Source organism: Pyrus communis, chromosome 5 (assembly GCF_041283825.1).
Source record: "Pyrus communis isolate YQ-2024b chromosome 5, ASM4128382v1, whole genome shotgun sequence".
NCBI lineage: Eukaryota > Viridiplantae > Streptophyta > Magnoliopsida > Rosales > Rosaceae > Pyrus > Pyrus communis.
The window spans coordinates 10,857,790-10,879,844 of NC_142569.1; the positions used below are offsets into that span (position 1 = coordinate 10,857,790).

The window sequence follows — 22,055 nt, forward strand, 5'->3', positions numbered from 1 at the left end:
GTTTCTAGTTTTGTTTTGACATTGACATGTGTCGTGTTGTGATTCGCTTCTGATATCGACATGTGTCGCGCTATAACTGGCCTCTGATACCGACATGTGTCGTGTTGTGATTGGCCTCCTGGTTGGAGGAAAAGTCTTGTGGATCCTTGACGGTATGCTGTTGATTGGTGCTTAGTAGTTTCGGGATTAGTCAAGTATGGTACAAACAAAGATAAAGAGGCAACGACAGCAAATAGAGAAGACCGATGTAAATGAAAGCCAAACAAAGAGAAAGAAAACCAAGGGAAATTAAACCACAGAATTTTCCAAAATATTTCTCGCATGAAATTTCTCATTTTCTCCGCTCATCTTGGCAAACGAGGGAGTTAGCTTTTCTACGGTCCAACTCCCGACTTTTCCTTGAATTCTAAATATTTTCCCATCATCCAAACACATGGTAATTAAGCAGAACTATCTAAATAGAAAGCTATTTGTTAAAGTAGATATACATGGGGAGAGTGGGTTTGGCTTTGGACCTATAGAGAACCCTCTTGTTCTTGAATGTCCAGTTCTCAATTGTTATCACCATCTTGCCAGGTTCACTAATATAGAAGGAGTTTCTAACACTTTGTCCCAATCTCTTCCTTTCTTGGAGCAGAATCTTGTATGAGCCTTCATCATCAGGTACAAACTCCTCCTTGTAGTACACATCCCATCCCACCACTGTTAGATCCCACACCATTGTCAATCCACCCTAATCAATCAATTAAGCACACCCAAAATCTGTCAGTTAATCAAGATTATTCAAGCATAAAGCTAGAGACAAGCTTTTGGATACCAACTGATGTGAAATACTTTCGTATTTGCTCTGAATAAGTAAGGTTGAGGGCATGCCCGGACGTAAAACTAATGAACCCTTGCCTCATCATGCATCGAACTAAAGAGTATTTTTGTCACTATGACCACCACAAATGTCACATGACGTTACGAGTTTGCTCATGCTATCTATTATCAATATTATAACCCAGGTTTGAGACATCAGTAATGTTCGATTACATTATAATACATGAATTAGTAACATCAAATGATAGCTTAACTGTCACACTAAAAAATTTCTCCAATTTAAAAGTAGAAAATTGAATTTATGGGAAGCTTAATATATTTGTTGTTTGAAGTAATACCTCAGCAACTGGGATTTCGATGCAGGCATTTGTGCTTGGTTTGACTTTGAGCCTTGATGCTTTGTCCTCTGGTGTGAAATCATCATCTTCCTCTCTTTTGAGGCCACCATACTGAGCTGGGAGTTCTTCTGGTTCTACAAACCTTTTCGGTAAATTCCCAAGCAAATTTGTGAGATAAAAGAACATAAATTAAGCATTCAAACTTTAATTAGTGAAATATTATATATTAATCTCACTTGAGAAGGGTTTTTGTAACATTTGAAGGCCTGGCAAACACAAACTTCTTTTTGGTTCTTTGACTTAGGAGCCTTGATCTGAGCACATGCACCACATAATACCAAAGTGGAGCATTTATCACAATCTGCAAATTAATCAACCAATCTTATTTCAACATTTGTACAAATATTTCAGCGTGATCATCACATCGTAACATATTCAATCTAGCCCACAACCTCAAATTTGAAAGTACTACTTACATTCTTTTGGATGAGCTCTGGATAGTTTTCTTGGAGCAAAACTAGGGTTTTGTTGCTAAGAGAACGAAGCTCTTTCATGTCCGGCCCTGGCGAGTGCTTCAAATCGGTAACGTGAACCATAGAATCCACTCCTCCGTCCTTGAAGCTAAGTTTTTGAATTCCCCTTTCCATAAACTGAACCCTCCACCTCAAAAACTCTTGCCGTTTCTCCTCAGAACCAAAAGTCCTACTGTACAATTCCCTATCTCTAAAGGGCCCATAAAATGTATAACACAGAGGGTGCCCTTCCTTGTCCACACTATTCAAAAACACAACAGTCTTAAGATCACACCCCAACTCCTCCTCCAGAATCTCATCCGTTTTGTATTCTCTTCGCCATTTCAGCATCCTTTGCAGCATCTCGAACGCTTCGAGGACCTTGTAGTCTTTCGCTCTCAAGAACTTGAGCAGCACAATGTCGGTGCCTTGGTGGCCTTTGCTAGGGAGTAAGGGCACCCCCCAAAGAGTGATCTCCCTTGGCTCCTTCTCCCGCCTAAAACTCTCGTCCGATCCAAGCTTCTTGTTGGGTTTTCCCAACAGATAATTCCCAAGAATTGCATCCTCAACCCTGCACCTCAATTCCATCAAGGCTCTCTGCCTTTTCTTCTTCTTGTTCTTGAATTCGACAGACGGTGAAGTTACATTTCCACCCTCCTTTTCTACATCACTTTCTTGATCTTCACTTGGGCTATTTTTTCTTCCTTCTTCTTGGGTGCTTTCATCCTCGGTTTCTTCGACACGATCATCCTCGACATTCTCTAATGGTGTCTCCTCCTCCTTTTTCTTCTCCGTCATCGTGCTTTCAGGTTCCCGGTGGTGCCAGAGTTTCGGTGCACACAGCTCTCTGGCAGCTATTTCCAGAGGACTAATTTTTGGTGGTGAGAGGATTCAATGGTGGAGAATTGAGATCGACATGGAGACACAAAAATTTGCAAAGCTTTCTTCTTTTTTCCCTTTCCTTTTTTCTATCACCTCAAACTCCAAAGCTCTCTTGGAATCTTGTATGCCTATGAAGATGAAAACAACCGTGAGTTACCCTTGGCGCCAAATTTAGATTGTGTGATGAATTTTTTTTTTTTTTTTTTAATTTTTTGAAATGAAAAAAAAATAAAATAAAATAATCATCGCACGATCTAAATTTGGCATGCGATAAGATATTTAGAAAGACATTTTTATAACCAGTCGCTAATTCGTTGATGATAAATCACAATGTATTTATAATTTTGTATCACCTTAAATTCGATAATGAAATTCGGAAAAATAAAATTTGATAATAAAAACTGCATACCACTAGACCAACTGATTATGTGCGAAGCAATCTACAATTAGATTGGTCCAAAATTGTTTTGGATTGTTTTGGATTGTTTGAACATGTGGCAGGCTGGCATGGATACTAGTGGCTCTTAATGAATGGAAGATTTAGGTGGGGGAAATACAAAAGATCTTTCCTTTTCTTTTCCTTTTTCTTTTTCTTTTTGACTCAAACTTAGTTTTCAGTTTTCTTTAAGGGATTTAAGTTAATAAGTTGGCTCTGTTTTATTAAGAAGCAAAACAAGAAAGAACAGAAGAAAAAAATTTGAGAAATTTACATTTTTTTATTATGCATCGGAGTATAGTCTATACTTGAATTTAGACGGTTAGATTTTTGTGACTTTTCGATCAAATAAAAAACAGATCTTTGATCCTTCATTATCAATGCAATACACTGAAACATGGTAGTGGTTTTAAATTTTCCTAAGAGAAATGCTAAAAGAACTCTCTCAAAATGGGACTTTCCATGAACTCTCCAACACCTCAAGTTTTACATTTTGTACCAACATTATAAAAAAATTGTGTAAAAAGACATGATTAGTTAATCTCTCAACCCCTTGCACATAATTCTGCAACTCTGTTGGGGACTGGTTTAATAATTTGTTGGTGTATGCCTAAATTGGCCAACATTTGGGCAACTAACATGGTACTTGACAGCTTGGCAATGACTACTTTTCACCAACCACAACGTGTTACTTGACTCATTCTCCAAGTCAAGTCACTATTCCAAGCCTCCCAAGTTATCTTATATTCCCACGCACTTTCTCGTGCTTTAGATATACGCTCCAATGTTTTCTCCAAACCCTCAAAAAGACACTTTCAAATGGTTTTCAAAAAACATATTGGTGTGAACTTGTGATTATGACAACTTTCAACATAAGCGCTTATGAGCAGACTTGCTTTCTACGTAAATATTCCTAAGCAGATCCTAATATGGTCGTCAATCTCGAGACGACCACACTTGGAGATTCATTGGTCTTATACACTCCCCTCTTTCTTTCCGGCGGCCATTTAGCGGAAACATATTAAAAAACAATCTAGGGACAAAATTAAGAGGAGTGCAAGAGGTAAAAAGAAAATTGTAAAAAACCACTCCCTAAAAGTAAAAGAACAGTAAATAATGTAAAGCTTATTGCTTTGTGAAAAAGTAAAACATTATCGGTCTCCAAATCAGACAGAACCAGAAGGGGTGAATTTTACATGCCTAACACAGAAGATCTATTTGCTGAATTTCATGCCTAATTATAAAAGAACAATCCAACAGCCACACAAATCTTACAACCTTTATGCACAGCAATTACATGAAATGTGAGCGAAACAATCCGTATCTACATCATAAGCATGGTTATCTAGCTGAAGCCTGTGGGAGCTGTATCATGACTCCCGATACTTGGTCAGGTCAAATGTCAGAGTTTCCGAACAGCTGCAATAACGCAAACACGGTTATTGCATTAGTAAACCGTATAAAGTGAAATGTGAAAATTTATTGGTGTTCCTAGTATCGTGTGAAGCTCACCTCCTTTCGCAGTCCCTGTAAACCCCAACTAAAGCATCAGCCTTGTCGTAGAAGCTATCTTTTAGAGATATTACAATGCTCTGAAAACCACTGCCTCCCTCATCATCTTGGTTAGCCCTGGCTCCTTCACGTGCCTTTGAACGGATGAATCCAGCAACCTTAGCAACATTCAAGTTATCTAGTGCAGCATCGACTTCATCCAGTATGAAAAACGGTGAAGGCCTAAAACTGAACCCATGTATAAGAGGAAATAGAACTATTAATATACATCACTATTGTGGCAATCTCCATATACACAAAGTTCCACCTGAAACTTTCATGTGTGATAGCCTCTAAAACTTAAAAGGTAAAAACTCTTCCATTGGTAAAGAGTTAAGAGACACACCTGTGTATGGAAAAGAGTAAAGCCAATGCTGCAACAGTTTTCTCGCCACCAGATAGTTGTTCCATATCACGGAAGCGCTTCGTTGGGGGCATAGCAGTGTACTTAATGCCATGTAAAAACGGATCATCTTCATTTTCCAAATTTAAATATGCCGTCCCACCCAGTGGATGTGTGTTGCTCTTCGTCAGTTGTTTGTATATCTTATCAATGTTACTGGAAATATGTTGGAAGGCATCCATAAACAACTCGTACCTGCATTGACCAAAACAAGAAAACAAAAAAGCTAGCTGCATTATAATGAAAAACCACAGAACATTTGGTTTGCAGGAGATCAGCATAAAACAATACAATGCTTTTCAAAGGTGGAAAATTAAAAATTTCTCTTTCTAGTTCTTATCCTATAGAAAACGTCTATTTAACACAGCAGAATTCCATGCCAAGCATCTTTAATAGTGTAGAAGCAATTAATACCTCTTCTGCTTAACTGAGTTAAACATATCAGCTTTTTCCTTCTCTTCTATTCTAGCCACTTCAAACTCTTCAGTTACAGCTCTTTCCTTTTCTTTTATTGCCTCATATTGGTCCAGGGCCTTCAAATTTGGAGCTGTTTTTTCAATTTCTGAAATTACGGCATCCATTTTTTGCTTAAATTCCACCTCAAGCTTCTCCCGTTCAGAAGGCCTTCTGTCCCGCATGTGAGACTTGTTTAACTGACTAAAATCGAAAACTGGGCCCATTGAAGAGGAATCAATCTCCATTGGGTCTGAGATGATGGGAAGGTTTATATGTTCTAATTCACATTTCTCTACTATTTCCTGCTTCTGTGACATCAGCTGCTCAATCTGTGACTCCTGTAAGGTGAGAAAACACATGTAAGCCTTTTAAATTTACCTAGAACAAGGTACACAACTGGTGAAAAGAGAACTGACTCCAACCTTAGTGTGTATCTGTCGATTAAGTTTGGATAAACTTGTTGTAACTGTAGAACCCCGCTTGTTCCATTCTTGGATTTCCTTCTCACACCCTTCTGACTTGGATTTCCATTCTAACGAATGGGAAGAGACATATTAAAATAAAAAATAAAAAATAAATGAAGAATGAAGAATAAATTGGCTTGCTGACTAGTTTGAATAACTTAAGCACTAAATCTCGAGCTGATTGAATAGAAGCTTCAAAATTTCATTTCTTGGAAAACAATCCCATTTCATACCTTGTATTTCTTCCTTCCACCGATCGATCTCACCAGAAGCTTTTTCTGCTGCTGACTTGGCTGCAGCCTCTTCCTTCTGAACCCGTTCTAAAGCTTTTTTAAATTTACTAATAGAATCTTGGAGTTCATTAATTCGTGATTCCATGTCCCGGTTTTGCTCATACTCTAACCTGAAAGCAAACGAAAATAAAAGCATTGCATCACATAATCTGAGTGAGTGCCACAGCTGCCATACAACTAGTAATCAGAAATGAAGAACCTGTTTTGATTCCGAAAAGATATAGGAAACGAAGAAAATGAAACTCTTAACAGGTTTAAATTGACATCTAAGTTGATATTTGCATTTATTGACTTGAGAGAGAAATGGAGGGGTAGCCAAGGACGTACTGGTATTTCAACTTTGACAGCTGGCTACTCAAACTAAGCCTCTCTTCTGCCATATATTGGGAAGCCTTGAGTTGATTTTCCTCATACTCACGGATGTTTGCCACCCCAACAGATTTACTAAAATCTTTGTAGATTCTGTCAACAATTTCATTTATCCTCTTCTCAAGCTTATTGATTTCCTTGCTCCGCTTATCTACAGCTTGCTTTAACTGCAAGAAAATTTGAGAACAGCTGAAACTACAGGCTTGAATTCAAATATTGCAAGAAACTAGACGAAGAGCCTTGTCGTCATAAAAATCTAAACAAAAAACCTTAAGAAGTTCAGGACTGCTGCGATCAATCTCTTCTTTTATATTCTGCTTTTCCCGTGCCAAGGTTACGAGTTTGTCCTTAATGCTTTTCTGCAACAAAAATTATCTTATTTGTCCATCCGAGAAAAATAATAATTGCATAAGACAAAATCAAGAAATAACAATGTTATTTTGCAGTGCATGCAGTCCACCCCCACCCCAACCCACGCACCCAAAAACATAAAATAAAGGGGTAATTGACCTTAGATGGAGAGAAAAATTAGGATTGAGTGAGGTCAATAAAGAGATATATTAAGGACGGGTATGGACCTTAGATGGAGAGAAGAATTGTTTTTATTGACCTTAATTGAAGAGGATAATTGATTCAATTGATCTATGCTAGAAAGTGGAATGACCATTGACCTATGCCGAAATATAAAATGATCTATTGACCAAAACCGGATTTCCTACAAAATAAAACCTTACTTATTTCAAGTATTTGAAACTGGCCACACCTTTCCACAATTCCATATCTAAAAATCATATTATTTTTCAAATCACACACAATAACACACAGCAACAGCTCTAATTTTCAACCTCCATCTTCCCTTCTGGATATAGAGTATGGGTCACATTACTTGACACAAACAAAATCAAATGTAAGGATTTCAAAAGAATTTCTATCCCACTCAAGTTATGGCAGAATCTCAAGCCATTTTCAGAATGTTATATGAAACAATTATACGCTAACCGCTAAACAAAAGTTCAAGGACCCGAGCAGCTATAATCTAGCTGAGGGACCAAAACAAGATGAAAAGTTGGTATGGATAAAAAAGTAGATACCTATTGCCACCATACTTAAAGCTTCAAAGCATGATAAACTAACAATTAAAACCACGTTGACAAGCCTTCATCTGTAGAATGGAAGAGAATCGATGGATTTACCTTCTCAATCTCTGCATACTGGATTTTTTTTTGGAGTCCACTAATTCTACCAGTTGTCTCAGACTCTTTTATCTGCATCTCTCTAATTGACCCCAGCTCTTCCAACTCTGACTCAAATTGTTCTTTCTTCTTCTTTAGTCCTACAGAATAAAAACAGTTAAAGCCACATCCAAAATAATCCCAAATTCAAAACAATAAGAGAAATCAAAAACAACCTTCAACTTTTTTATCATCCCACTGTTTTGACCTTGCTTCCATTCCACCACTTGTACCGCCAGTCATTGTGCCGGATTTGGCGAGCAGAATTCCATCAACAGTTACAACTAATTTATATCGGAAACATAAAAAGGTAAAGACCTAATTCAATAAGAACATGATTTGTCAATACACAATGTGAAACTATTTACACATACAGAAACTAATTACCTTTGAACCTCTCACCAGTCCAGCTAAGACGCTTAGCCTCATCAAGTTCATCACAGACAAGAGTATTGCCAACCGCAAAAAGAATTGCCTTCTCCAAGGCAGGATCGAACGTGTGATTCATTAAGTCCACAAATCATAGAAGCTTTTTCAGACTTTCGTGCATAAAATCACAGTTTATTCTCACAACCAAACCAAAACAAAAAGAAGAGAGGCCAACACACATAAAATATAGCATGGCATAATCATGGCATAACCAACAGCAACGAGTTGATAATAGTCACCAGAATACATGCAATAGTGCCAAAAGGTTTAATCATCAGTTAAGTAACCCAAATTCCTTTTGGGAGGGCCACAATTGTAAGGGAGTCACATGAAGGAAACATCACTGAAGATGAAAGAAGAAAAACATGCACATGAAATCACGTGTATGCAGAATTGTCAGCTGACCAGAATGGAGCACCTGAAAAACACATGGACACGGGCAGCAAACATACCCAGGCTACTGTACTGTAAGACCATTACCAGAAGACAGATTATAGAAGTATTGCATTGCTAAAGGATATTGGACTACATCAAAGATCAGCTTTGCAGTACCACCTAAGTTGCGCAATCTCTCCATTACGGGCTTCACACGGACAGACTGAAGAGGTATGAATGTCTGAGGAGGAAGCCTTTGTTCTTTCAAATACTGCAGGGATGCAAAAGGTTCAGTACCAGAATTGCGTTCACATACTTCAAAAGTTTTGTCAACCCCACGAATCCAGCGATGGCCAGTCAATAAACCAATAAACAACCCAGCTTCATGTGATATTTATATTCAAACACACAACCAGCAAATATGTACATAGAAATTGAAAAGGAAAAAAAGCATCTGCTTTTCCTAGAAGGCGAGGACTGCCTTCAAAACCAGAAGATGAAATGCCCTCAAGTATTCAGTATGCAAACAGTAGGATAGTTAACAGCTACGGGATGCCTCATCCATGCTTAGGGGTCGATAAAATTATATGTTTTAGCAATGTTCAGTGAGTTTGAAGCACAAAAATGTAAAAACTACCTATAAAATACAAAAGCAAAGTATTGATACTTGATGTCAACAGTATAATTTAGATAAACACACTACGAAAGGAGATAAACTTATAAGATCATGAAGAACCTTGATGCATTCCTTTCCCGTTTGTTCGTCCTCAACTACAACTGCATCCATAAATTTACCCATGGCAACAGTAACAGCAAGGTTATACTTTTTCTGTGTTGGCCTACAGAGTTCAGTCATACGACCGTGAACACCGTGAAACAGGCGTTTGAGAGTCTCGACTGCCTGAGACAACCTGGAATCCCTCTCATTCTCATATCTGTCAGCCTTCAATTCCCGTAGTTGCTTATCTATTTCATCAATTTTTGACTTCAGATTTTCATATTTTGTTCTGTATGCACCAAAAAAGACAATAGTAAACATGAATTCAATGCTTTTTTGTCTTAATTTCTGGTAACACAACAAAATAAAACGACAAAATATAAAACACATCCAAATCAACACATAAGAGAATGGGGTGGCAGCAAGATACAACTGCCAGAGCCTACACACACACATATACATAAAATAGAGAAGCATACAGGCGAGCTGAATAACCTGGCCAGTGAATTTTCAGATTGCATGGCATGCAGTTCATTATCCAGATTTTTAGCTTCATCCCTATGTTTCGCAGAATTTTCTTTAATTTTTTTCTGCCTTGTTTGCATTTGTTCCTCTTGTTCCTCTAATTCAGCCTCCCGACTTCTCAACTGTTGAAGATTTTCTTCCAAATTCTTTTGAGCTTCAAGATCAGCATGCTGTTGCCTATCCAGGACCTCCTTCTCATCTCTTAGCTTTCCAGTTTTCATCCCAGCATCTTCCTTGCTGTAACATCAGCATCTCAATGACAATTTAGAAAACCATATCACGAAGAGAAAAGCTAGAGAAAGCACAATGGTTAAATGAATGTAACTTAACAAGTCCATAAAGAAAAGGGTAAGCAGGGCAACAAGTTCATTCCTTAGCTTAAACTTGAAAAAAAAAATGGTATTTAGCCCAAGGAAAATATATTTTGGTTGAATAAAAGTAAAGAGCCAGATTACCATCACAATAAGATATACTGGCCATATAAAGCAGGAATCACCAAACGCTTACATTCGAAAGTATTCCCTTAATTCAGTATCGTCTAACTTCAGTTTGTCGCCACTATCTCGGCCTTTTTCATGTAAATCCTCTAGTTTTGCAGTCAGTTCCTGTATTCCCTTCTGCAGCTGTTTTATATCCTCTTTATGTCTTTTCCTTTCTTGTTCCTTCTTAGCAAGCTCCTTCTCACTTTTCTTGATTTTTGCATTTATACGAGACATTTCCTCTTTCAATTTCAGAAGGTCTGGTTGCTGCAAACAGAAAAACAATATTAGATGACCAATAATATTTTCCTCTTCAGCACGGAAAAATACTTTATGCAGTAACAGAAAAGTAAAGGTCACCATATTAAAATGGCAACAGAACCAGCAATTTATGACAAACATACAAGGACCACCCTATATTTCAACATCTTATAGTTCCCCAGTTTGACCATGAACAAATGAGGTTAAGATTGGTGATGACCAATTCAGCTCATATTAAACTCAATTTAATAAATCTCGAGTGAATTTTCTGTGTCCCGTTGAAGCCAAAGAAACTCACAGTTTTGTCAAGTTTACTATTTCTATCTGAAATCTTCTTTTCACATTGTGCAATCTCTTTCAGATATTTTGCTTGTTCTTTCTTCTTATTGTTTGCTTCTAGCTGAAACTCATCAATTTCTTGCATAAGTTGTTCGCGGCTTTTCTTTTCAGCGTCAAGCTCCTCAGTCATTTTTGCAATATCCTTTTCTATGTTGAACAATTGCCATAAAGAATGTTCTTTCTTCAAAGATTTCTGCAGGACAAATAGATAATCACACAATTAGCATATTACAACTGTTAGAAATTATGAGGCAGAACATTCAATGGCAAACACTTAAAGCTATTAAACTTGTATAAATAACAAACTTCAAGACCAAAATTTGGCATAGAGAAAAGTTTGACATATTAAGGAATTCCCCGCTTAGCCTGCACTGGACTTTTTTTTACAAATCTTGTGTATGCACGCACAGAGTACACTAACACATGGACACAAGACAGATAGTCTGCGTGTGAGTGAGTGATTGTGTATGTGCCTGCGTGTGAGTGAGAGAGAGAGAGAGAGAGAGAGAGAGAGAGAGAGAGAGAGAGAGGGAGAGAGAGAAGAGAAGAGAGAAGAGAGAGAACCAAGTCTTTGCAAAGCCCATTTAGTATGCTCTTTCCTGAATTACATAATTTCCTACGAGTTTGAGATTTCAGCCTACCTTTGCATTCAGTTTATCTTTGTACTATTCTTCCCTTTGTGTGTGTGTGTGTGTGTTTGGTTAAGGGATGGCAAGCTAGAAACATTAAGCATTCACTTTGTCTTTGTACTATTTTTCCCTTTGTGTGTGCGTGTGTTTGGTTAAGGGATGGCAAGCTAGAAATTTAAGCATTCAGTTTGTGAGAATCCAAGTAACTATGAAACTTAAACATTTTCAAGGACAACTAACTGCAATTCTGCAGCTAAAGCAGATATGGTATTAAGACAAAATATGCATATGCATGCGTGAATGCAGACATGTAACCCATGTATGTATGCATGTAAATGCAAAAGTAGCTGCAGCTCATATGTGCACATGTATGAAACCAGCAAAGAAACCTTGAGATGCACACCAGTTGATCTTGCAGGCGGAGGTGTTTCTCAGCTTCTTCTTTTTGTTCTTTCTTTTGCCTCCTCTCCAATACTATTGTTCTCTTTCTCTGATAAACAAGACTTGCTTTTTGTTCAGCTTCGGATTTTTCTTCTTCATATTTTTCATAGTCTCTCTTGAGTTCATCAGACCCAGATATCTGCTCAAGAAGTGCAGTAAGTTCCTTGGGATTTTTGGAGGCAATAGACTCCACATCGCCCTGAAATAAAAAAGATAAAAGGTAGTTAGAACTTAGAAGTCACCCTAACTTCCTATGGACATATCAGAACCACCGTAAGAGCTCCAATATGTCTTACAGTATTTCAAAACAAGTGAACAAGGCACAGTTTAGCATGTTTATAAACTTCCTTTAACACTTAAATAGCCGTAAGGCAATGACTCGACACTCTATGACCACTCATTTTTCCCCTTTTATGATTATAACTACTCATTTTCCCCCTTTGACCCAGAATGAATATACTCTCCGATGCAAATAAGATGCAACCGATGGTACTAACTCGGCCAATACATACGACTCAGTGATAGATGCTACAGTGATGGAAAGTTGGAAACTATAGACAGGGAAATGAAATCCAAATTACAATTTTAAAAATGAAGTCTACATTGAGTCTCATACATTTGAATAGTTTCTGAGAAATCATACACATTTGAAAATAAATAGATAATATACATATCTCCACTAACACACAGCGTGGCAAATAAATGCAAATGATTTCCTTTCCCTCCTTAGACCAACTCCAATGGTGGGCTAAAAGCCAAATTACCCCCCAAACGCACTCCAACCCAAGGGGAAATTTTGAGCTAAATGCTAAATGCTAAACCAATGCCAAATTCCCCCCGAAATTTAGCCCAGAAAACGGGGTGGACTCTACCCAATATTTATCGGAATTTAAATTTTTTTAGATTAAAATGTTCATAAAATTAATTTATGATAGTCTACATATTTATTTAAAAAAAAAATTTAATTTAACAAAAAAAATAGCCTAAATTTATTCTTTAATAATCCAGGCTAAAATTTTAGGATAAAATGGTTGGAGTAGAAAAACTGTTTTTGGGCTAAAAGCTAAATTTTTCGGGCTAAAAATTTTGACTTTTAGCCCAACCATTGGAGATGGTCTTATTCAGAGAAAATTTTCCAAGTGCATTTATTCAAGCGGGCACTCAACGTGTCACAAAATAAGTAGAGGGATACGTAAAAATATCTCATTTCCCCCACTTGTATCCACATACCGCTTGAATACCTGGGACTTGAAAAAATCTCTCCCTTAATCAACTCCAAATTATCAGCTTCCAAACATCAGCAACACCTCCAACACGATAATTGATAAAATACAAAAATAATAAATCGAACAGAGAAATGAAGTACCCTAAGCTCACATTACATATCGATACTGCGAAATTCGAAAGCATTTGATCTTTTAAATTAACCTGAAAGACGAGGAAATTCCGGGCCTTGACAAGAATCCCAAGAGACCTGAGCTTCGCATTGTACTCTTCCCACGTCACAGACGCGCCATCGATACGGTACTCGCTGCCTGCTCCGCCTGTAATGGCTCGGGTGAACTGGAGCTCCGACCCGTTGGCCAGCTGGTAAACCAAGCGGACAAAGGCCCTGCGGCCCTTCTGGTCCTTCTCCTTGTCGTCGAAGGCATAGATCAGGTCCTTCAGCTGGGCCCCGCGGAGGTGGCCCGTCCGCACGCCGAGAACGAAACTTATGGCGTCCATGAGGTTGGACTTTCCGGCTCCATTGGGCCCAATAATCGCAGTGAAGTCGTAGAAGGGGCCGATGGTCTGGAAGCCCTTGTAGGACTTGAAGTTCTCGAGCTCCAGGCGGAGGATTTTGCCCTGAGAGACCAGGGACGGCATGGCCAGTCGAAGCAAAACTAGGGTTTGGGAAAAAGTGGAGATTTAGGGCCGGATTCTGAAAATTGAAGCTACGGATTCAGGGAACAGTAGCAGAGCGAGTAGATTTACAGAAGCTTGAGATTTTTCCGGAAAAGGAAGTGCGACTTTCTTGGGAAAACGGAGGGAAATTGAAAGTGCGGAGAGGAAGGGAATTGGCGGGAGAAGGGGAGTTTTTCAGGAGTGGAGCTGCGCATTGATATTTTTCACTTCGCCATATATCGAGCCTGCCGTATGGGATTTTCAGTGGGTCCATTTTCAGTTGGTTTTTGGTATTTTGTAATGCGAAATTGCGAATACAAGATTATTTGGATTTTGATACCTTTCTAGCTTTCTGGCTTTCTTCCATAATTTTACTAAATATTCGACTTTTCGCACTGGTACAATCTAGTAATATTCTTCTTTATTAGGTGATTTAACTCGAATCGACATCTCTTGTGATATAACGTCATTGGTATGAAACGAAGCATATTTGAGTTTAAAGTTGTACGAATAATAGAATATAGGTTGATTGATTGCATATTGACTAGGAAAATGATGAAATCAATCGTTTAGATTGTTCTTTGAATCAAATATTTAAAATAAAAAATAAATAAAACATCATTGGATAGTTAAATTTATAATTCCCAATTTCTAAAATGATGTTATTATTGATACTCAAAAAATTTCATTATACATTTCAAATTTATTATATTTTGAAAGAAACTACAGTTATTAAAAGTGGACAAAAAAAGTTTAGAGTGCCAATAACGACACTTGAAATGATCTGTTTTCAATATACTGTTGATATTATGATATGTTATCAATATTTGATGGTGATGGATATATAAAACATAGTTGATACTTGAATTCGATTATTCATCAATTGAGATTTAATTTCGTACTTCTTTTTAATCTAATAAAAATAAATGAACTTTAACGAAAAATTTCCAGTATAATTCATTTTAACGAAAAACCATATTTTTACACTAAAAAATCAATCATAATACTATTCAATTTACCCTTTAGTTTATCCTTATCATTAAAATTTAAAGTTTTCAACCCATTTTCATTAGTATTCCTTAAAAATAAATAACAAACATTGGGTAAAATGTTTTTCGTTGGTTTCCTCCCTTTGGAAAACAAAAGGCAAACAAGCTATTCATCAATTACGAAACGACAGGGAAAAAAGGCTTTGCACGGATGAATATAACGAAGCGGTCACACGAGCAATAAATATTACAACGTTTACAGAAACGATTATTTACTATGAAAGGAAAGAAAATGGAAAAACCTCGTAACCGAGGATTGGTCTTGCAAATAAAACGTCATTTGCGTGGCTGCAGTGCGGCGGCGCAGCCATCACAACAAAGCATGGATACAGCCAAATGTATCGAGCTTGATTCCTTCATTCACCTAATTTTTCGCTGCTGGACTTGGGGTCTTTGTGCGGAGAATCAACTATTTTGGTTTCGCTATGTTTTCCTCCTACCTCAGCGGATGAGCCGCCTTCAGAAGCACCGCTGGATTTGGTGCCTTGCTGCGAAGAGCCAACTATTTTGGTTTCGCTATGGTTTCCTACCTGAGCGGACGAGCTGCCTTCATTAGCACTGGAATTTTCGGGCAGTTTTCCATCATGTTTTTGGGTGTCTTCCAAATCCTCGCGCTCAGTGGTGTTGGAGTTTCCAGGGAGTTCTCCAGGGTTTAGACCAGCTTCCATCCCCTCATCCCAGGTGATTGCAGGATTTTCAAGCTGTTGGATTCCAGATTTTTGAGAAGCTTCCAATTCTTCGTACTTGGAAATGATCTGTTGGAGTTCTTCGTGAAGGAATAGGGCCTCAAAGAGCATCCCTTCATCATCGGTAGTGGTTTCTATGATCCTTTTAATAACTGGCTGAGACTCCTTGCACTTGTCCAGCATGTTTACGGTTAGTTCTTCCTGCAATCAAGTATTCAATCAGCTTTCATGTCTTTCTGTCCACAAGCTGATCTTCGAATAACGTAAAGAGTGAAACAAAATTCAATTACAGGAAAAAGGCAAATATGTCCTAGAAGAATCATTTTCATGTATCTAAAGAAGTATTAATGTTCCTCTATATAAATGATACGGAAAGGAGATACATGAACGGCCATTTGCAATTGCAAACATTCTTGTGCACCCAAACCTGCATGCTCACACCCTGTCATAATGCATGGCACATAATCGGGTCCATACCATGGGTTCCAATATACGAGATCAACATTTCTACCTTTTATATTAACGAGAGTTTAGTAGTTCATCCATATTGTACTTGTAACTTGGGGCAGAACTTGATGTCAGAATAAAGAATTATGACAAAAGGAATATGATCAACATGAAGAGTTTTGAAAAAATTATGATACGAAGGAATAGTATTCCTTTCCAATAAGAAGTCAGAAATACCTTCAAAGGTTTCGGATCTGTTTCGGTATTCAAAATACTTGACAGAAGTTCAAGGCTATTACGAGCTACGACAAGAAGTTCTTTTTTGTCTTCAACTGCTATGTTTTGATAGTTAAAGGGGAAGTCACTATGATTTGCTCCTCCATGCAATCCTGTGTCAGGTACAGGGTATCTTTCAGGGGGAGACAGCGGGTCATGAACATATGACTCCAAGGTAGACTGCAACGAGGGCGAAGCCCCTTCTTGTGCTAAAGGATCGGTGCTTCTTTCTCTCAAGCTCTGCATAACACCCAGAAAAAAAGCTGGACATCAGCCTCTTAATAACTGCAAAACTAGGACTGTTATGGAAAGAAAAAAAAATAACCCAGTGAACATGTCCAGACAGACCAAAATAACAAACTGAATGGCAGGGTAGTTGACATCGCTGACAAAATTGTAACTTGACTACGGGACATTTGCTGGGTTAAAAGCCATAATTGTAGGTAACACTCGAGCCAACTAAAGCCTAATAAAGACTATTTATTTTATATTGTTCTTTTACGTTTTTATGTCAAAAGTTTTCATGTAATGCAGAACTATCACAGAGGTCAAATCACAGACCAAGAAATGGGTGATGCTCTTTTTAAAAATCCATGTCAGGGAAGGCTCACATACTTGCATTGGAGTAAAGGAGAGGAGATGGCTCCTCGTATAGATACTCAAGGGGGAATTTTTCTTGTTCGGAAGATACCAGCTGCTGATCCAACGTAAATGCCATTTTAAATATGTTCACTCTTCTTTTTGTGAGTTTGATTTCCTTTTTCTATAATTTCTGTAATTGAATATAAATATCATTCTTCCAAAGACATTACCAGGACCGGTTTAACCATTTTATGTAATGATCTAAGATTGTGCATCTAAAACAATAAAACCGTTGTTAAGTTGCTGGCCGTAGATCAGCTTCTTATGAGGGACTGCAAATGGTAGGGGTTTCATGTGAGGAACTGTCATATAATAAAGACGTTTTTTTTTCAGTACGAAACAGTTAGAAAGATTAAAAACTTGACGAATACTAAGAACTAAGAAGAAACAAAACTACTCTGATAGACATGTACTTAACTGATGCCGGGAAACAACTTCAAATTCAAAAATGCAATTGAAAGGATAAAAATACATGATAAAATGCTTGATATCCAAAATAAAGAGGGCTCACCACATAAGTTTGATGAAATACAGGCAGATACGCAAGATCCTCAGACTCTCCCCAAGCCCTAATCAATTGCACAGCCCTTCGTCTATTTTCAGGATCCGTTTGCGGATTATCGATCATCCTAAGCATCTCCTCCAACACCTTCTCCGATGCAACCTCCGAAAACACCTTTTCGCAATTCATAGTACAAGCCTCCAACAAGTCAAGACTCAGCCTCTGGCTCACCACACTCTTACCCGAAATCTTCTTCTTTATGGCTTTAACAACTTCGGACCCACTAAACTCTTCACTATTGATCATTGCACATATCCTCAAATTCATACCCCAATTCGGCTCCTCCATGGTCTCCAGAGTGGCCTCGTCGATCATCTTTGATTCCGGGGTCGGTGCTTGCAGAATCTCCTTCATTTCCTTCATTTTCCCACTTACCATTCGACCCATTTGAGCTCCACCTATCTTTAACCTCTCCCCCAACTGAGATAGATTCAACTTGTCCATTATTTTACCAGTCTCTTCACTTTTGGATAAATCACAAATTCACAACCCTGATTCCAATAAAAATAAATAAATTACAGTGTTCATCGTCACAGAACTCAAATTTAAGCTATTTTACAGTAAAAATGGAATAAATTATAGCTAAATAGAAAATACAAATTTAAATCACAATCAAAGTCTAAAACATATGTGACTTATTGGGTTTGGCTCTGAATCTCAGGTTGATTCCTGGAAACATTTCACTGTTCTTAGTCTCAAATTTAAACAATTTAACAGTAAATATTCAATATAGTGCAGCTAAAAATTAAATATAAATCAAATTAAAAATTGGGTTTTGCTCAGATTCTCTGATTAATCCAGAAAAACACGAAGCCAAACATAAAAATTTAGTTTTTTTACTTCTCCATCTGAAACTAAAACAGATCAATTGAAATCTATGAACAGCTGAAAAATCCAACGAACCTGCTGTGACTTTCGGGTCTGCGGAGATTGTAACTTAGGAATTTGCAGGCTCTGCTTGGAATCCTCGAGCTTTTGGAGAGAGAATCGGAGGCTTTTGAGTTGGAATTGGCCTTAAAGCTCTGGCCTTTAGAGAGAGAAAGCGAGGGGAGCGCGAGAGAGAGAGAAAGATGGGGACGGTCAAGACTGGAAACAAACAAAGATAATGCGTGGCGGAAATAAAATAATGGACACAAGGATTTTGCCTCGTGGGCTTTTGGTGGATTCTGTTGCCACGTCGCTTTTGATGTTCGGGGTGGAAAGGCATTATCTCCTGATCTCATCGCTTTCATCTGAGTCTACTGATAATACAATTTAAATCTTTAAAATTTAATCTAATTGTTAAAATTATTATAATTTTTAATGAAATCTTCTGTTTTTAATCATTTAATCAAATTTCAAAGACTCAGATGGCATGATCAGTAGACTCAGACGTTTGGGGTTAAAGGTAGATGGAAATGTTTGGGATTTAAGGCAGATAGTAATATTAATGAAAGTAATCAAATTCTGTAAGCCCTCGCTTTAGTTTGATTGTTCTCCCATGCGAGGCATTATCCTCGCATTCTAAAATACGTTGCCTGATGACAACCACCGGTCTAAGACGAAAAAAACAGACTTACAAAATCTATGCTATAAATTGTACAGTTTAATTCCAAGAAATGCGACATCAGACTAGACTGTAAACAAAATTGATGTGAACCTTGGTGAAATACTTGTCGGAAGAAAATCAAAACTTCGATGGAGGAAAAAAAGAGCTCCGCACGTACTTTCAATACCACGTGAAACTAATGTGGAAAAAAATATCCTACGGAAGCTAATGCGGACGAGCAATTTGAAGATGGGGAGTTCATGTGTATGACTACATTACCGTTGTTGAGTCCTCGGATTAGTGCATTGCATGGAGGGATAACCTTGCTCATTAAGTCGGTGATTGAGATTAGACCTGGCATTTTTCACCCGATCCGTTAACCTGATCCGACCCAATCCGTTAAAATTAGTATCGGATGAGTGATAAATGAGTCGGATGGTTAACTGGTCAACCCCTTAATCACCCGTTAAATAACGGGTCATTCTTGGTGAACCTGTTAAGACCCGTTATTGAGAACTTTTGTGTAATTTCAACAGTCCTGATAGAAAACCTTAGGTTCCTCCTCACGTCTCTCTCTTGCACCGTCGCATGACTTTGCTTTCTAAGACTAAGAGATTGCTCATCGGCCATCGATGTGCTCCTTCCCTTCCAACTCCACCACTCTCTCTCTGGTAAGCTCTGATTCTCTTCCACCTCTTCTTTCATGCGTAACAATATACTGACTGAAAGTTCGAAAGCCTAATGCTCGATTCCCTTCCACCTCTTCGTTTATACAGATTAGATTTGTCTATTTTTTCTCAGTTTTTACTTGAGCTTGATTTTAGGTGGTCTCTTCAGAACAACTTCGAATTAATTTAAAATTAGCTGATTTGTGTTTAATAATTTCAACTGCGATTGTGCTTCTATTATGCAAATTATGCTTTCTCTGTGATATTTTGGGTTTCTAGGGTTTCTTTTCTTTTTTTTCTTTTTTTTCTTGGTTGTGTTTTGGATAATGGATTTTGCTTTTTGTTCATGGGTTTTTTGTAAAATTTGTTCATATGTATATTCTCCGATTAAAATTTCCATTTTTGGGTAATTTGGAGCTGTTAATATACCCCCATGAAGTTAAAAGTATTGAGTTTGCTTTGTTTTGGTTGGTTTTTGGATTGGAATTGGGTTGCTGTTGTTATTTGGTTTTACTGAAATTGATACGAACAACATAAGTTACTGCTCAGTAAGTTTCTATATCCTCCCTGTGTAGGCATCCTGCTCATACTTATATATTTCCTTCTATTTTTCTCCTGGCCTTTGAAATGTTTCCCTTTTAGGTGGATAAAGGAGTTTGGGTTGGATGTTTATTGTTTTCCTCTATTACATTGAACTTTAGTAATTAATTTGAAGTCATACTTTATAATTTGCACTGTCTCGTGATTATGGATCGAGAATTGGTAGTGGCAATGGTATTTAAGCCATGAAGTTTTCAGGGACAGAGACATTATGGATGGATAAACTCTCCACTCTCTTGGGTTTTGACTCATAATGATGTTTCCTTCTCCTTTTGTTTTTAAATTATGTCTGTTGTTTTTGCATTGATTAGGTCTTAGGTTAAATCTTTAGTTTCGAGGCTGTTGTCGATTGTCGACAAGAGAAAGAACATGCATTGATTAGGTCTTCGCATTATGTCTAAAAAAATCCCTGGTTTATTGATCAACAACGCTCGTTGCAGCCATGGGTCGTGGTTGTAGTTGTTTCATTTAGTTATCGAGGCAAAGTAGACAGACATAAACATGTTTTGTGACATTCCTAATCTTGTATTCTTGTACATCGTAATAAAGCTCTAGGTGTTCATCAAATTACTCCATGACTTGCATATGCACACAAACCAAACGAAGGAAGGAGGTGGCTAGCACAAGCACCAGGATGCTAACAAAGGGTGAAACGGGTGTAACTGATTTGGATGAAGAAAAAAAAAGAAAAAAAAAAAAGAAGGGTTAACGGGTGAAACGGGTTGAAACGGATGACCCATTAGCTTAACGAGTTGGGTTCGGATGACCCGTTAGCTTAACGGTTCGGATGACCCGTTAGCTTAACGGGTCGGGTTCAACCCGACCCATTTACAAGTCTAATTGAGATGTGCCCTTTTGTTTTAAGTTGACGAAGACATTAGTTGTCCTTTTCAATTGTAATTTTTGTAATAACATTTGGATTGTTTCTTTTGTTTCAAGTTAAGAAAGTCACCACTGTCTTATGTAATAACATTTGGAATGAAATGCCTATGATTTCTATATTGTAATGTATGGTGTCTTTTTATGCTTTATTAGGTTTAAAATGTTGTTTGTTTCATATACGAAACGAGGAAGGTGAGAACAAAAATATTATTGGACAACTAGTAAGGATAGGTCATTGCTAGAATTGGATAATGACCTGACTTGACGAGCTGACACTAGTTCGAGAATGGTTATTGGTGAAGATAGATGTTATGATGGAAGCTAAAGTTCTAGGGTGTGGATTAAAGGTGTATCCACTATCCACGTATTGAATCACGAATCAAGACATTGAAGGAAAAATATTTTGCTTTAACTGAGATGCTAGCTCTTAGCGAATTTGAGTGGATTGAAGACAAGATGATGTCAGTTTGTGAGAAAAGTGTGTATGACGAGCAGACGAATGTAGGTATATATATGCCCTTGCTAATTTATTGTCTTACTAGCCCTTGATACACGCTCGCACTTGTAGCAATTTATTCTTTACATCTATTTTTTTACTTTATATATGGAGACTAACAGATGCCCACACACACCTTGTGAACAATTTCATTTCATTTTGTTTTTTTTATTATGAAGTGGGATTAGTTTCTAAATTCTAAAAACAAAAAAACAAATTGTTATGAATGGGATAATGATGAGAGGTTTATTCTAACGTGGGAATACTTTTTATTTTTAATTTTTAATTAGGGCATGCTATACTAACCTAGTTGTGAAGTTGTAAAAAACAGCAAAATTTATGATCATGTAATTACTAAATTGTTCATATTTTTTATTTGAG

The 22,055-nt window shown here is 37.5% G+C and overlaps 3 protein-coding genes and 1 long non-coding RNA gene across 4 annotated transcripts; 1 reads left to right on the forward strand and 3 right to left on the reverse strand.

Annotated features, from left to right (window-relative positions):
• Positions 1-301: 301 nt before the first annotated feature.
• LOC137726699 (patellin-4) lies at positions 302-3,002 on the reverse strand. The gene is made up of 4 exons (XM_068465636.2): positions 1,637-3,002; positions 1,397-1,521; positions 1,161-1,302; positions 302-733 (listed from the first exon to the last, which is right to left on the reverse strand). The coding sequence occupies exons 1-4, from the start codon at positions 2,468-2,470 to the stop codon at positions 467-469; spliced, it is 1,368 nt and encodes a 455-aa protein (XP_068321737.1). The 5' UTR covers positions 2,471-3,002; the 3' UTR covers positions 302-466.
• A 1,102-nt stretch (positions 3,003-4,104) lies between these two features.
• On the reverse strand, positions 4,105-14,145 carry LOC137726126 (structural maintenance of chromosomes protein 1). Its single transcript, XM_068465000.2, has 18 exons — positions 13,383-14,145; positions 11,917-12,153; positions 10,844-11,077; positions 10,313-10,551; positions 9,776-10,042; positions 9,299-9,569; positions 8,709-8,833; positions 8,146-8,255; positions 7,935-8,042; positions 7,720-7,859; positions 6,796-6,885; positions 6,485-6,693; positions 6,098-6,267; positions 5,823-5,932; positions 5,359-5,738; positions 4,888-5,139; positions 4,503-4,730; positions 4,105-4,409 (listed from the first exon to the last, which is right to left on the reverse strand). The coding sequence occupies exons 1-18, from the start codon at positions 13,818-13,820 to the stop codon at positions 4,361-4,363; spliced, it is 3,657 nt and encodes a 1,218-aa protein (XP_068321101.2). The 5' UTR covers positions 13,821-14,145; the 3' UTR covers positions 4,105-4,360.
• Positions 14,146-15,017: 872 nt separating this feature from the next.
• LOC137725340 (ENTH/VHS/GAT family protein) lies at positions 15,018-18,674 on the reverse strand. Its single transcript, XM_068463988.2, has 4 exons — positions 18,404-18,674; positions 17,450-17,991; positions 16,258-16,536; positions 15,018-15,774 (listed from the first exon to the last, which is right to left on the reverse strand). The coding sequence occupies exons 2-4, from the start codon at positions 17,942-17,944 to the stop codon at positions 15,244-15,246; spliced, it is 1,305 nt and encodes a 434-aa protein (XP_068320089.2). The 5' UTR covers positions 17,945-17,991; positions 18,404-18,674; the 3' UTR covers positions 15,018-15,243.
• Positions 18,675-19,226: 552 nt separating this feature from the next.
• On the forward strand, positions 19,227-21,303 carry LOC137726578 (uncharacterized). The gene is made up of 2 exons (XR_011067650.2): positions 19,227-19,699; positions 20,846-21,303. It is a non-coding gene; the product is annotated as an uncharacterized LOC137726578 (long non-coding RNA).
• Positions 21,304-22,055: the final 752 nt, after the last annotated feature.